The following is a 14335-nucleotide window of genomic DNA, read 5'->3' as shown; positions in this document are numbered from 1 at the left end:
ACCTGGGAACGAGCCAGAAGAGGCTGCAGGTGTGCAGTAGGACGCAGGGAATGATTGACATGTAGGAGAACTACTCGGTTGTCCACGCCACGAGGAAATGAGACTCAGATTGGGCGCCAAAAATGCTTTATTATTCCTTTAACATGTGAATTGATGCTTGAAACTTTCCCCAGGTCTTTTGACCTATTTAACAGGGGACATGGGAGCTGTGTGTGGTCACAGGAAATACAATTTCACCTTATAATAAATAGGTGACAGCACCCACAGATGCATACTGTTGTGCCAAAGTGTCTGCGTGCATTGATTTATGAATGTGTATATGAATGGGTTAGTGTAAAGCACTTTTAGTGACCCGGAAGGTAGAAAACCGTATAGATACCTCTTAGTAAGCTTACACTTAGTTTACAATAAAATTATAGTCTGAAGTAAAACATGGTATTGTGTACTTCTGTGAAGGAAACATATTCATCACTTAAACTCATTCACTTCTGCCATCATACGTATTTTGCAACATGTATCATGTCACTTTGGTCAGTGTTCACAGGAGCGTGTGTGAGTCACAGTGCCTGTGGCCCATAGTCACTGCTACTTCACTTTGTGATTTGATGACTTTTCTGTATTGCAGCATCACATTGACGTATTTGGGATTGTATCAGTAGTTGATTTGTGCCATTTTGAATAAAAAGTATATGCGATGCCAAATTTTGTCCAAATCCACTGTTCAAATGATGTTGCTTAAAATCACAGCCAACAGAAAGCAGAACATAATCCAAATTTGATATATGATCATTTTAATAGTAGTGTATTAATGAAGTAGCAGCCCCAAAACAGCATCAGCTATGTGATCATTCACAAGAAGCACCAGTGATGTCTGCATTTGTCTGGCTGTACATTTGGTTATTGTGACAGTATAAAATTTTATTTTTACAATCATGAGAAGAAATATCACAATTTAACGATTATTCATGATTACTGACTCTGTGACCAAACAAAAAAATCACTTTCATTTACACTGTTTATGAAATCAGACTTTCTGAATGATAAAATAAATGTGAACAATTAACACTGATTAGGTTCACTTTTTTGAATAAATTGAAATTACTTCCAAATCTTTTTTTAGTTGTTAAGATTATATTGTGATCTGAATAATCACGCAGTAATGTAACGAGGTAAATTTAGATAGGGAATTGAACACGCAGCTGTATGATGGTACTGCATGTAAAGCCTAAAAGCTACATGTTACATGATACAGGGGTGCATATTTGGTCCGCTGAGGGCTAGAAGGGGGTAATAACAGACAGAGAAAGCTCCATCCTGTGCCAATAGGAAGAGTTTGTTCCTCTGTGAGATACAGGAGACAGTGTCAACACACACGCTGGGCTCAATATAGCTGCTGTCACAGAGCCAGGCATAGCTGCTCTGCTCTGCCGGCTGACACTGGCACCTCTCTCATCACCCTCATGCATACATTCCTCCTGCACCTCCCCTGCCGATCTGTCCATCAGTGTCGCCTTGTTGAAACTACTGCGCTTTCTTTTCTTTCTTCACACCTGGCCACTGGTTTAATCTAATTCTAGGGCCATCCATGAGGTCTCAATTTTACATATAGATTTTTCCAATGGTGAGTGTTTTTCCATGTTATACCTAATCTTTTCTTTTATACCTACCTCACAAAGGCAGCTTTTTGTTTTAGAACAGCTCACTCATTACGATGGAAGTGGGACAGAAATTGTGAGTGTGGTGTATTGGTCAATATGGCCGTGACCCTGGTCTATAAGTTGTGGGCAATCGCCGCATGTTTACATAAAGTTATTTAAATGTGGTTTGTGCGTGTACAAACTGACATATGTACATATGGTGAGTGCAGACTGATTTGGAAAGAGCATTTTGTTACGCTGCTCCCACAGTTTGGCACATTCTACAAACTGACTGAAGCTTTGTGAGCTGTTTTTTCTGAGGGTTTTTTGTTATACTTCAAAATATATATATATATATATATATATATATATATATATATATATATATATATATATTTGCACTTTTCTATTTAGTCCTATTGTAATTTCTGCAATGTTTTTATTTTAGTTTAAATGTATGTGTAATTCTATTTTTATGACATGTGCTGCAAGGTCACACCTGAATAAGAGATTTCGATTTCAGTTTAGTTTTAACTTAGATGAAGGTTCAAATGTATTTGCTTCATTTGCCTTTTTAATTTCCACTTTAATTCACCAGTGACTGGGAAACTGACTTTCAGAGCTGACTGCAGCAGCTTTGAAAATATTGGTGTTAAATCTAACAACCGTCTATTACAGATGAATAAAAAATATTGTACTTTGGCTGATGATATCATCATCATTAATAAATTATGCATGCTCAGTCAGATCTGCTTGATTTTTGCCACACTTCATACCAAAATGCAGTTTGATATGCCAGATCTTAAACTTGTAACCTAAATCTGTAATATCTGTGCCCTTTGGACTACATTGGGCATAAACAGTCTCCTGAATCACTCACTGCTGTCCGGATGGGCCCCTTCCTCTTCTCGTCTCTCATCCTCCAACCTCCTCCTCACCTCCTCCTCACCTCCTTCAGCACCTCCCTCAGCATCACTCTAATCCCATTACTCATGTGTGAATACCAGCTGGGGAGCACAGGCCAAGGGGGCGGAGGAACACGGACAGAGGGGAACTGTGTCAAGGCCCTGACGCACTTTTACACATTCACTCCATGCATTTACATGAAGTGAGAGTAATCTTGTGTCAGTCATTCAGATTTAACATACAGCTCTATCATATCCTTGTCTCAGTAGCACTTTAGGGAGGCTTAATGCCAAGTTGGTAAAAATAACATGTGAATACATCAACATTACAATCTATCAGTAAAATATATTGTTTGATCAGGTTTCCCTTATGTCTGGGGACACAAACAGGTCATGTCCATAAAATAAAGATAAAATGTAGCATATAATAACCCATTTGCATATGGTCTACTAATTTAGACAACATGAAATATATTTTTACAGGATAAAAGCTAGTCATGCTGAAACCTTCTGGAACTCCTTGTTGATTTAAGTTTAGATTTCCGTTACAACTTGTCAGTAAGTGTGAATATTAAAGACACAGCAGTCACCGTTTGTGTATGTTAAGAAGCAAAGCCAGTGAGCGGCCGGGGTAATGCTATCTGGCTGTGTCTCCTGGCGGTTGGACTGGAAAGCTTGAAAATAAACAAGTTCTTTGATGACAAAGAGCCCATTGACTGTTACTCCCTCTCTTCTTGGTTTCTCTCCCTCCTTATTCTCCACAGTTCTGCTCCCTTCTTCTGTGTCCTCTTGGCCGGGGCCTGTGTGGACGGGTGAGGACAGAGGGTGAGGACAGAGGGTGAGGACAGAGGGTGAGGCTTTAACCGCCACCCCGCTGCACTTGTTGTTCCTGCAGCTCCCGCCTTTTCCTTTCATCCGGTCTGATCTCAAACCCATCCTTTTAGTCGCAACTCATCATCTCATTATTACACAATCTCACAAGACCAAAGTATTAAGGAGTATTAAGTTTATTTATTTTTTCAATTACTATTACTAATAAGCTACTGTTGCAAGTCTCAACTTGCAGATACAATGGGTCAGTAAAAGAAATATAGTCATATCTTGGTAAATCAGCTCTACAATTCCTCATTGTTTAAATCCCTTTGGATGAAATATTGGTTGCATCTTAGATTCAGTTTTTTTTTTTTTTATATGTACCTTTGATTTTAGCTGAACATGTGTAACTGTGTCGGTTGCCATCTTGCTTTGTGCCAAGTACCGAATTCCTTATATGAGTCAATCACTACATAAAATCTGCACCCTTGTAGTTCAAACAAACTTGGACATGATGATCTATGATTCAGTAACATGTGACTTTGCATACCCATGTTCTAATCACATTCACTATGTACATATTACACCTGTTGATTGTTTGACGCCCTTTCCAGGAATCAAAGGCCTTCCCCTGTGGGGTTGCTTGGATAAATCTGATGTGTGTTGTGTAGTGCAGTGGATGTGAGTGTGCTTTGCCTGTGGTGGCACTGGTTAGTGGGCTACCACACCCATTGTCCATGGTAATTACTCTGACTTGGGCCATCTGTGTTTTAGAGACACAGACCAGAAGAAATCAGTGAGCACCGGGCCTGCCGATGAGCCATGCTTTAGTTAAACCACAGACTCTTTATGTGGGAGCTTTGATAGTTTAGTAATCATGATGCTTGTAAAAATGTTCAGTGCTGATTCCAAATGTATAAAACCCGGCTGTCCTTTCTAGGCCGAGTCTTATTTAAAATAGACTGAGGAAAAGTGGAACATTTTCGAGTCAGAACAAATCCAGTTGGCTCGAAGAAGACATCAGCTTCTATTGAACACACTGGGTCTGTCGTGCAAGGCACTTCGTTGAATCACATAAAAATATTCACACACACAACTGGAAAGGTTTGTGTCAAGGATTAGGATATTTACTTGCTTTCAGCGCAGAAAGTTAGTGAAATCAATAGTGGTGTCATTAGGGCTATTTTATATCCAGCAGATTCTAATTCTAATTAATATAATTGTTCAAAAGTACTTTGTAGCTTCTCTGGTGGTGGTGCCCTGCCACTGTTTGTCTCTGAAGAGATGCTATTGTTTTAGGTGGAATATTGCAGCAAACTGTTGAGAGACAGATATATATTTGTGCTTTGTATTTTATTTGCATACATATTACTCCGCTGCCAATTCCGTTGTTGTGTCAGTTTTGTCGTGGCCGTTTATTCAAAACTATAATCCGACCATTACGGATGTGTCAGATGAGGTTGGGGGAGGGTCAGAGTGCACTTGTATAGTGGAGATAACTCGAGATATTAAAATTCATCCAACACGGTGAACTGACTACACAAGTGCCTCCGTGACAAAACCTCTGCTCTCCCCTTTCTCTCTCCTGTCTTTCTCTGTGCAGCGTCTGTCTGTCACTCTGATTAGGAACGGACTGGGCAACATAAAGCACACAGCGGATGAAAAGAGCGGGACGGGACGTACAAATAATGTGGAACCAATGGGACAAGGCTCTGGTGTAATGCACAGTTTGTCAAACACATCTCTGGGTTGTGTTGTTTCAGACTTGCTTATAAAATGGGACATCAGAACAGAAATACTTGGTCATCATTGGTCAGGCCCAGAATTGGGGGTAAAACTGGATTTCAGATGACATCATACATTCAAGGCCTGTAATTACAGTTCATGGAAATGGGGGTAGGTAAAGTGACCACTGCTCATAGGATCATGTTCAGCATTTGTACATTTTCCTTGTTTTCTTGTAAAAAAATAAATAATCATATAATATTCTATGAAACTTCAAAATATTTCTGTTTTTGTTGTCATTTCACTTTTTGATTCATTTTGTGTTTAATTCAGTTTGAAATGTGGGTATTGAAGGTTTTTTGGGTCAACCATACAGACTTGGTAAATACGATATGTAATCTTTTAAACTGATGATCATATTGAATAAAAAGTATGTACACCAGTCTCAATTATGAAAATAGTGCAATAACCTGGATCAAGTTGAGTGAGGCATAGATTGAGGTGGTAGGGAGAGTTGGTGTGGACGGAGGTGTGTTAAAAGATGCCAGGCCCACACAGTGTGCACGAGTGGGACCACGGAGGGGAAGGAGAGAGGAGCTGGGAGGTGTAGGAGCCATGACGGGGGAGGAGTTTTAGAGGGAGAGAAGGAGGACACTGCATCACACGCACCGCTCCTCTGTGTGTCTGTAAATGTCAGCTATTATGTTTGAGATAGAAAAGTGTGTCCGCTCTTGTTCGATGCGTACACAGCGAAGAGGCATCAGGGTAAATGTCGGAACACCTGCCTCCTCCATTCAGTTACCATGTTGTAAAATACGTTTGTTCCTTCCTACACCTCTTTTTTAGAGTTTAACACTGTTGATGGTATTGTTCTTATCTCAATGCAAACTATTCAATTAGCCAGCAGTGACAGTATCCAAAACGTTTTGTTTCCATTGAAAAGGTAATGTTCGACTGGAATATTGTATGTGATGTTTCCTGTTGTATCAAAAGCCATCTGCTAATCTGAGTCAAATCATTGTATTGCAATGACTTTTAGTGGTATTTTTTCTCAGCTGGTATTGTCTGGTCAACCGTGAGAAAATGCCAAGTTACCAACAAAGTTTCTCTATTGCTTTCCTGCTCTAAAGAACAGCGGACATGACTACAGTTTCCTGCACATGAAGATCCAACAGTCAGTCTCCAGGCAACTTTTTCAGTGGGAACATCTCTTATCAGAGAGGCCAGCGCGGGTTTCCTGAGCTCATCACAGAATGGTCAGTAAAAGAGAAGAGAAATCCTGTTTGTAAATCTTCCAGCTGCGCCACTGGTTGTCAGGGCATGTTGTTGACTTTGTTTTACTACTGCTGCCTTATCCTGTTGACAAGACGGGCCAGAAGGAATCGCTAATGCAACAACAAACTAATGCACACATGAATCAGAATCAGAAAAGGTTTATTGTCATTGTCAGTGAACAAACTTTACAGGCTAGGAACTTGCTTTGGCGATTCGATGCAACTTACAACAATGAACAATAATAAAAGCAAGATATATCAAATCAAATGAGGCGTGCATTAAAGAAAAACAATTTAAATGTACTATAAGATAAAAAAAATAGACTTAGTATGTAACACCCTGCTTCCACCTGTGCACAGACAGCCCAATGTGGAGATGCACTTCAATCACTTCTCACTTCTCACACACACCCATCTGTAAGATTAACAACATATTGTCATAGCCATAACAGTGACATGAGAAGCAAGAGGCTGCCTCAAAACATATAAGGAAGATGTTCAATAGCTGTGAGATTGAATTTATAAATTACGTCTGCATAGAAGATATAGCCAACTTGACGGAGTTTGACTTTGTATAATACGCTCATTTCTAATAACTCCTCATAGGCAAAGTTGCAGAAAATTAGGCTCAGGCTGTTTGGCTAAAGTGTCAAAGTCAACTAAGCCACAGCCTCAATAGGCAATCAAATAAAAATGATATACAGGGCAAGCCAATAAATGCTACTTTGAAGAGTTTTGTGTGCATTTATACCAAACCTAATCTAGAATGATGAACAGACAGACTTTGAAACCATGTCAGGTTTATGCAGAACTATCTATGCATACAAAGGCCTAACACATGCAGCGTAACAGAGAAACTGTGAAATGTTTTTAGAGTTACTGACTAATTACCACTTCATCATCAAGCCTCTGATAAAGCGGGTAGATTACAGCCGCGCACTGATTGACGCAACTGAGCGCCGCGGAGCCGGATGTGACATCACCATCGGGACGAGCGCGCTGTGGCGGTCACCGGGGCAACGCGGCGTGCTGCAGTGACGCCAGCCCGAACGGCTCGTGGTGAGTGGGCGTGACTGGCCACGTTACCCCTCCCCTCACCGTCAGTGTAGGCGGGCCTACGCAGAAACACGACACCCCGAGGACGGAGCGAGGCGCGGGGGGTGGAGAGAGCTGCCTGCGCCGTGCGAGTGAGTAAGGACTGAAAAAGTCTTGAAACTGAAAGAGAGCCACAAACGGAACGTTAATTTCTGTCAAAGAAGTAAGAAAAGCTCGGCGGAGGAAGATGCCCTGCAGCGAAGAAGATGGCACGGAGTAAACCGCTAAGAGACACTTAAGTGAGACAACTTGTTTTGGAGAAGCTCAGTCGAGTTGAACAGTTGTCCGCCACAACTTTTTTGTAATCGCACCTACCAACGGCCCGGAAGGCTACAACAATCAACAGCGCGGTGTTAGCGGATTGGCTCCGGGGGAAACCCTGTATTGTGCTCGCTTTGGTCGGACAGAAGAGCGCCCAAAGCGCGGACGATCGCGCGCCACGGCCCGAGAGCTCAGCGCTGCCCCGCTGGAGGAGCAGGAAAAGTTTTTTTTTTACCGACTTTCTACCGGGGTCTCTCCGTGAGGAACTTTGGGAGAAGAGGAGCAAAGGGACTTCTCTTTTCACGGGCAACTTCGTGGAATTTGCCAAATCTCACTCAACTTAATCCGCAGACTGCTTTTACAAGAAGGAAGAATGAAAACACCTGGAGATTCTGGTGAGTCTTCTGACTCTCATCCCTCATTGTCTTCTTGTTTACTTTGCGTGTTTGCTGGCGGCGCTCATGCAGCGCGGGTCCCGCTACCTTTTTGAATATCCTTCTTCAAACGTGTCCCGTACCTGTGCGCGTGTGGCGCTGATGCTGAAATCTGGTGCAGGTTTTGCGCTGTGGAGGAAGTGGTTTAACTACTGTACAGTTGTTACAGTGGGATCCTCAATGTCACTCTCTGTCAACCCCATTTCACAATCGAGCACCTTTCACATGTGTAACTGGAGAACACACGGGACTCGCTGCGCAGACAGCAGCTTGATATAGTTGGACCCTTCATATTTGTAACAAATAAAGTGTACATACCTTGGTGAGGTCCTTGTCCTGTCAGCTACTGTAGTGAGAGAAGACAAGGAGGGGGTTTCCAGTTGTCAGCTGAGGTCTGTGTGTGCGTGTGTTTGTCTTAGTCCTTAAATGCTTGCATCAGTTTGTTCTTGCTCCCTTCTATTGAAACATACGCGATTTTATTCAGAAATGAGGAAGTAGAATCTTATTTGTGCCAGATTTGCACTTTACACTTTGTGATTGCAGTAACAGCCTACACAACTTTTTCTACCCTTCACCTAAAGTCACGTCTTCAAGTGCAGGAGGTTAAAACTGTGAGGTTAATTTGGCATAAACAACACATAGTTGCAGAGTGTCACATCCAAGAATAATGGCTTGACACAAGTTTGGAGCTGTTACTGCTAAGTATTTGGCATTGACCCATGTGGTGCGACTGACAAACTGAATGGGATCCTTTTCCCTCCTGGGACATTCCCCTCCCTTCCCCCTCTTTGTCCCCCTCAAATCCCACTGCACCCAACCATTGCCCCTCAAGTCTCCACATTCCTCCACACACTGACCCAACAGCAGCAGCAGCGGCGGGCCATGACATCACACAACCCTCTCTTTATTCCAAGTGTGTCAGAGGAGCAGACAGACTGTTTAAGAAGGCTGAATCGTGCCTTAGGTATGGGCTGTAGGATCGTTTGTGTTGTGGGCTGGTTGTTTGCCATCTTTTCAACTGAGAACATGAACTTTTCCTGCTGTACATTTGTTCTCTGCTTGGTGTGAACATGTCTGCTCACGCTAAACAAGTACATTTTTCACACTTTAAGTAATGTTTGCGACTTCAACAACAAATACATTCACAACGGCTGCTCACAGCTTTGGCCCTCAGCTGTAAATCTCTGGCTGGTATGGACTAGTTGGTAAACATCACAGCTTTGAGCTATTATCTAACAACAGCAGACTGATCTTCTGACTTTAAGTAGGTCTAGTTGAATTATTGAACTGTGTAATCTGCAGCACTAGTTTTAACCCTTAACCTGTGTTGGGTGACTAATTCAGATTGAACACATTTGCTGGATGTGAAAGATTGTAACCTAAAGGCCTTGATATATATGGATAAAAATGTAATCATCCTCTTCCTGGGACACTACTGCTGTAGGATTATGTCCCATACGGTAAGCTCCAGCCCCACAGACTTCTACACCAGCGAACAAATACAGTGACCTGGCTCACGTCAGATCAATATGTGTATCAATCTGAATTGAAGTCTACACCATCACTCTGGACAGGCTCTCCCCGACAGCAGTTGGGAAGGTGGAATGTCATCACAAATATTTGACTCTGTTTGCGTCACGACAGGAACAAGCCGAGAAATCTAAATTATGTTAAATCCAGTCCGAGAAAAGCACAGACTTCTTCCCTGTCCTCGAATACACTAAGCTCTTCCACATGCATGTGTTATAAAAACAAAATAGTCCTTAAATCATCTAAAATAAGCCAAAGTACGTCTGTCATTGTCGCCATTGTTTAGGATCATCCTTTTGACTTGCGCCCCAACGACAATGTGATTGGTTCGTCACATAGAGGCCGGGCTCGAACAGTGCGAGCCTGACCAGATGGATTCTCAAGAGTTTGTGAAACAAATATCGCAAGAATTCATCTGGCCTGAGCCAGATTAAAAATACATGCTAGGTCATTTTAATCATGCTTGCTTGCAACACAAGTTTAAATAAAGCCACTTTATTTATACTTTTGCTGCAAGCATTTTGATTTGCTATAACTTGTCTCTCATGTTTTGTTGCAATAATTAATTGGTGGCAAAGGAAGATTACTATATTTGTTCTTGTTTATTTCAGTATTATTATATTGCATGGTATAATTTTACTTTTTAATTAGCATAAAGATGGAATAATAGACTTTTTGGGAAGTGTTCATAATCAGTGAAACTTGGCGGTTGCGTCCTCTGCACGTTTCCTTCATCATTATTATTATTATTTAAACCTTACTCGTTGTAAGATGAGATACTGCTCCTCCCCTGTCAACTAAGCATGCACGTTGACACATCTCTGTCCTACTTGTCCAGTGCAACCTCACTCACACTTTGTACAGCTTTTGTGTGTGTCCGTCATCTCTTCCCAGGGTTAGAATTTTTCTCCTGCCACCCCTGTCATCCACCTCTTTCTGAAGGGATAAGGACGGGTGTGCTTCTTTGTGCGCTGGAATTGCATGGTGAGACCCCCAGCCCTGGAGTAGCCATTGTGGAGCATGGGACAATGGTGGGAGTGGGGCAGGCCGCGGTGCTGATTGTGCGTGGACTTGTGGGGCCAGGGACCTCTCATTGTGCTCATAATGGTACAGAGCAGCTCATAGTTTGGTGCTGCTTTGACGAGTGAAGAGACCACACTTCTACTCACTTTTGCCTGTGTGCCGTCGTGTGAAAAGAAAGAGGCCACTTTTCATTAGTCATTCAGTTTTGTGGGGTGTTTAATGATGATTGTTGTGCCTAACTACTTCACTAGTTTGATTGACATGCCAAGGATGTGTTCTCTAGTAATTCATCTAGACACCCTGTACCACCTTGTGATTTGGCAGGGCAACCAACAAAATCTGTGAGTAAATACATTCTCTGTCTCCATATGGGTTTACGAGAGCCAATGTGAGCATATGCCTTTCAATCTCGACCAGCACTGTGACGATAAACAGAGCGATTAGCCTTATCTGTGAGAACTCCCTCACAGTGCTGACCACAGCACAGCCACTGCCTGCTTTATCCCAATACAGTTTTACAGCCGGGTTTATGGGGCAGTGTCCTGCTGTGATCAGGCTCAGCCAACATGCTTAAAGTCTGTGCCAGATGACGTTCCACATGAAAACTCGTTTGCAATCGAGGGCCAATCAGGTGAGGTATTTTCAGTATGGCCTTTGATTGTGAGTGTGAGCATGAGGAATGCATTACTGCCTGGCTGGTAATAGCCATATTTTGAGGAAGATAAAAAAAACATTGGTCAATTAAGGTAAGTTATATATGTCTTGCATGTTGTTAATTATCTCAGCCATGTCTGCCTGTGGCTGCGATTATCAAATTTGTTCCAACACAGTTTCAAATACAGCCACTTGTCATAAAGTGCTATAGCTATCACAAATGGAGTTAAACAAGTTCATTGTGTCTCAATTCGCCCTCCACATTTACACAAAATCTCTTACAGTGTTCTAGTGTGATGTTATCAGAGCCATTACATACTCTTGGCCTGATATCAGCTTTAAAACTACAGATTCGCTTTGAACACAGCACAGAGATGTTGTTGTGGGCCTCACCAATGACCTCAGCTCTGGTGGCAAAGTTTATCTCATTCAAGCACCATTTTCATCCCTGAAACAAAATATCCCCTTATGTTACTTGTCCAGACTTTCTCAAATTAAGGGGTTAAAATCACAATAAAAATTAAATAATAGCAACCATACACAGCAACACCAATCTTTTGTTGATATGGCGATTTGTAATGATAATTGTGATATGCTTGTCTGCAATGACAAATGAGTTCTTGTGGATGGGCCTACGTGTGTGGAAATGCCTGTATTTAGCATGGAATGTGCCCAAAGTGAACAATGTGCTCAGCCAGTCGACACTAATAGACCTCCCTGCCATTAGTCCGGCTGTCCTTGACCAGAGGCAGCATAAGACTACGTCCAGCACGGCTCTGGCATCGCGTTTGCCCCTGCCACAGAAAACTGCCCATCAAGTTACTTAGATTATTGGCTTCCCTGCTCTGGACTGTAATGTGGTGCTCAAAACTAAAAGCCTCCATTTAAATGTCACTTTTCACGCTGATAGCACAACAGTAGAACTAAATGTACCCCTGGGCCGTGTGTGCATCTGTGGAGCCTACTTTGACTATTACGGTTGTTTTGTCACACAATGGCTTGATATTGACTATCGGTTATCGGTTAGTGAGGCTAATGGCATAGGCCTTTTCGATATAAAGCTGCTGCAGTGGTTTGGGGGGGAAAATCTCAAAATGTGGACTGTCTCACACAGACTGCTGCTTTTTATTGGAATTCTTGGACCTCCCACATTCCTGCTTAGAAGGTTAATAGCTGCCGGCTGTGCTGCATTACACACAAGGGGGAAACACAACAGTTCCTATCTTCACAAAGCTTTTTTGAGCAAACTTTGTGACTTGTAAAGGCATGCCTATTCTCACAATGTGTACATGGATTGAGCGTTTTGGTCAAACACATTCAAATTAAAACAACAAGCACCTTTAAGTTTTTTGTAGTGCAGAGCACAAAGAGGTTTCAGATGAATATCAAAATCCATTAATGTTGTCATATAATAGATTTAGTTGACATTCTTCTTGATGAATCAATGTTTAGACATTGTTTTTAATATTAGAAACAATACAAATTTTAAAATGTTTGTCTTACTTTGTCTTTACCCTGTTGGCAATAGTCCGGCAGCCAACTCTATGGAGTTTACCGGACCACATTGCTGCCCAGGTGAATCAGAATTGGTGTAGAATAGCGTGTTTTGTTGGAGTATGGAGAGTATGGGGTGAGAATTTGACGGAGGGCGGGTGCGGGGCTGTGGCTCAAAGTGGATAACTTTCATGTGCTCGTACATGTTTCCCGCTTGCATGTGCAGTGTGCATAACAGCCTCTCAGTGCTGGCGGTGCCCCTGAAACTGATCTGAGGCGGCTGACATGAATGCCTACGTTTTCTACACCTTACTCTGAGCGCACACACACAAACATGCGCTTGAGCAGCACGACTGACTCAAGTCCCCACATAGAAGCCCACTATTTTGAATCCTTATGAGACAATGACTGGTCCTCTTATTGGCCAGATTTTCATGTAAGACTATAATCAAATCACTGTGTCCATGGTGGAGCAGCATATAGTCAAGTTACCAAGCTCCTGTTCAGATCCGCAATCAAAGTGGGTGCAAAGTGCTGCATGGGGTGAACACCAAAGTTTCACCACAACGTTGTGGAATAGTGTGGGGCTGAAAAAGTAAAGGAGGAAGCATGCGATACTTGGTATTAACATATCTGTCTTTTGTTGCAATACTGTACTTGTCTTGTAATTCCTCAGTGATGCCAATGTTTTCAACTGTGATGGTTTTGGTCAATGGTAGTCAGGTGTTGTAATAATGTATACTCCTAATCTATTTAGATTAACCCTATAAATTCTACTCAGGTTGATGCCATCTTTACAGCATGGGATCAGCACATATTTGGGCTGCCACTGACAGCAACTGCTCACTATGTTTGATCTAAAAAAATAAACACGAAGAGACAATAAAAGCTGCCCTTGATGCATATCATAAGCTATTATATATATATATATATATATATATATATATATATATATATATATATATATATATATATATATATATATATATATATATATATATATATATATATATATATATATATATATATATATATATGATATTTAAATTAACAGCAGTCATGGTTGGGTAGTTTTAACAGCAGGGTAAAGTGTTCCTCGAACACGCTGTAAAGTTGTCAATTAACCTCGATGCTCTGCCGTTCTATTAACGTCATTGTTGTGTTTTTAACAGGCTGCAGGGTTCCAAGCCTGTAGTGCAGCGGTGCTCCTAACCCCTCTCTAACCTATTTAAGACCAGGGCAGTCAGCAGACACTCCCCACCAAAAGACAGCAGTGTTTGAATAGTTCCTCTGGCTATTTTTATCTGGGAAACTGCTGCTGTGCCGGACCCAGGGAGCGGGGGTGGAGGTCAAATATCTCTTCTAAATCTGGCCGATGGGAAGTGACCAAAAGGACTTCTGTGCCACTTGCATAGCGCCGATGTTTTGCAAGTATTTTCGTTCCGTTGTCTGTCAAGACTTTAGAAATCCGATTGAAACTTTCTCTCTTG

The 14335-nt window shown here is 41.9% G+C and overlaps 1 protein-coding gene across 1 annotated transcript in view; it reads left to right on the top strand.

Annotated features, from left to right (window-relative positions):
* Window positions 1-7495: 7495 nt before the first annotated feature.
* erfl3 (Ets2 repressor factor like 3) overlaps window positions 7496-14335 on the top strand; it is a 43857-nt gene continuing 37017 nt past the window's right edge. Inside the window, exon 1 of the mRNA XM_072459918.1 lies at window positions 7496-8105. Coding sequence (XP_072316019.1) covers window positions 8084-8105 — 22 coding nt within the window. The 5' untranslated portion in view covers window positions 7496-8083. The remainder of the gene's footprint in view (window positions 8106-14335) is intronic.

This window comes from Eucyclogobius newberryi, unplaced genomic scaffold (assembly GCF_026437365.1).
Source record: "Eucyclogobius newberryi isolate DKJ021-1_F unplaced genomic scaffold, fEucNew1.0.hap1 SCAF_3, whole genome shotgun sequence".
NCBI classification, from domain to species: domain Eukaryota; kingdom Metazoa; phylum Chordata; class Actinopteri; order Gobiiformes; family Gobiidae; genus Eucyclogobius; species Eucyclogobius newberryi.
The sequence above is the reverse complement of the archived record's forward strand: the minus strand, read 5'-3'. Positions and strand labels throughout refer to the sequence as shown.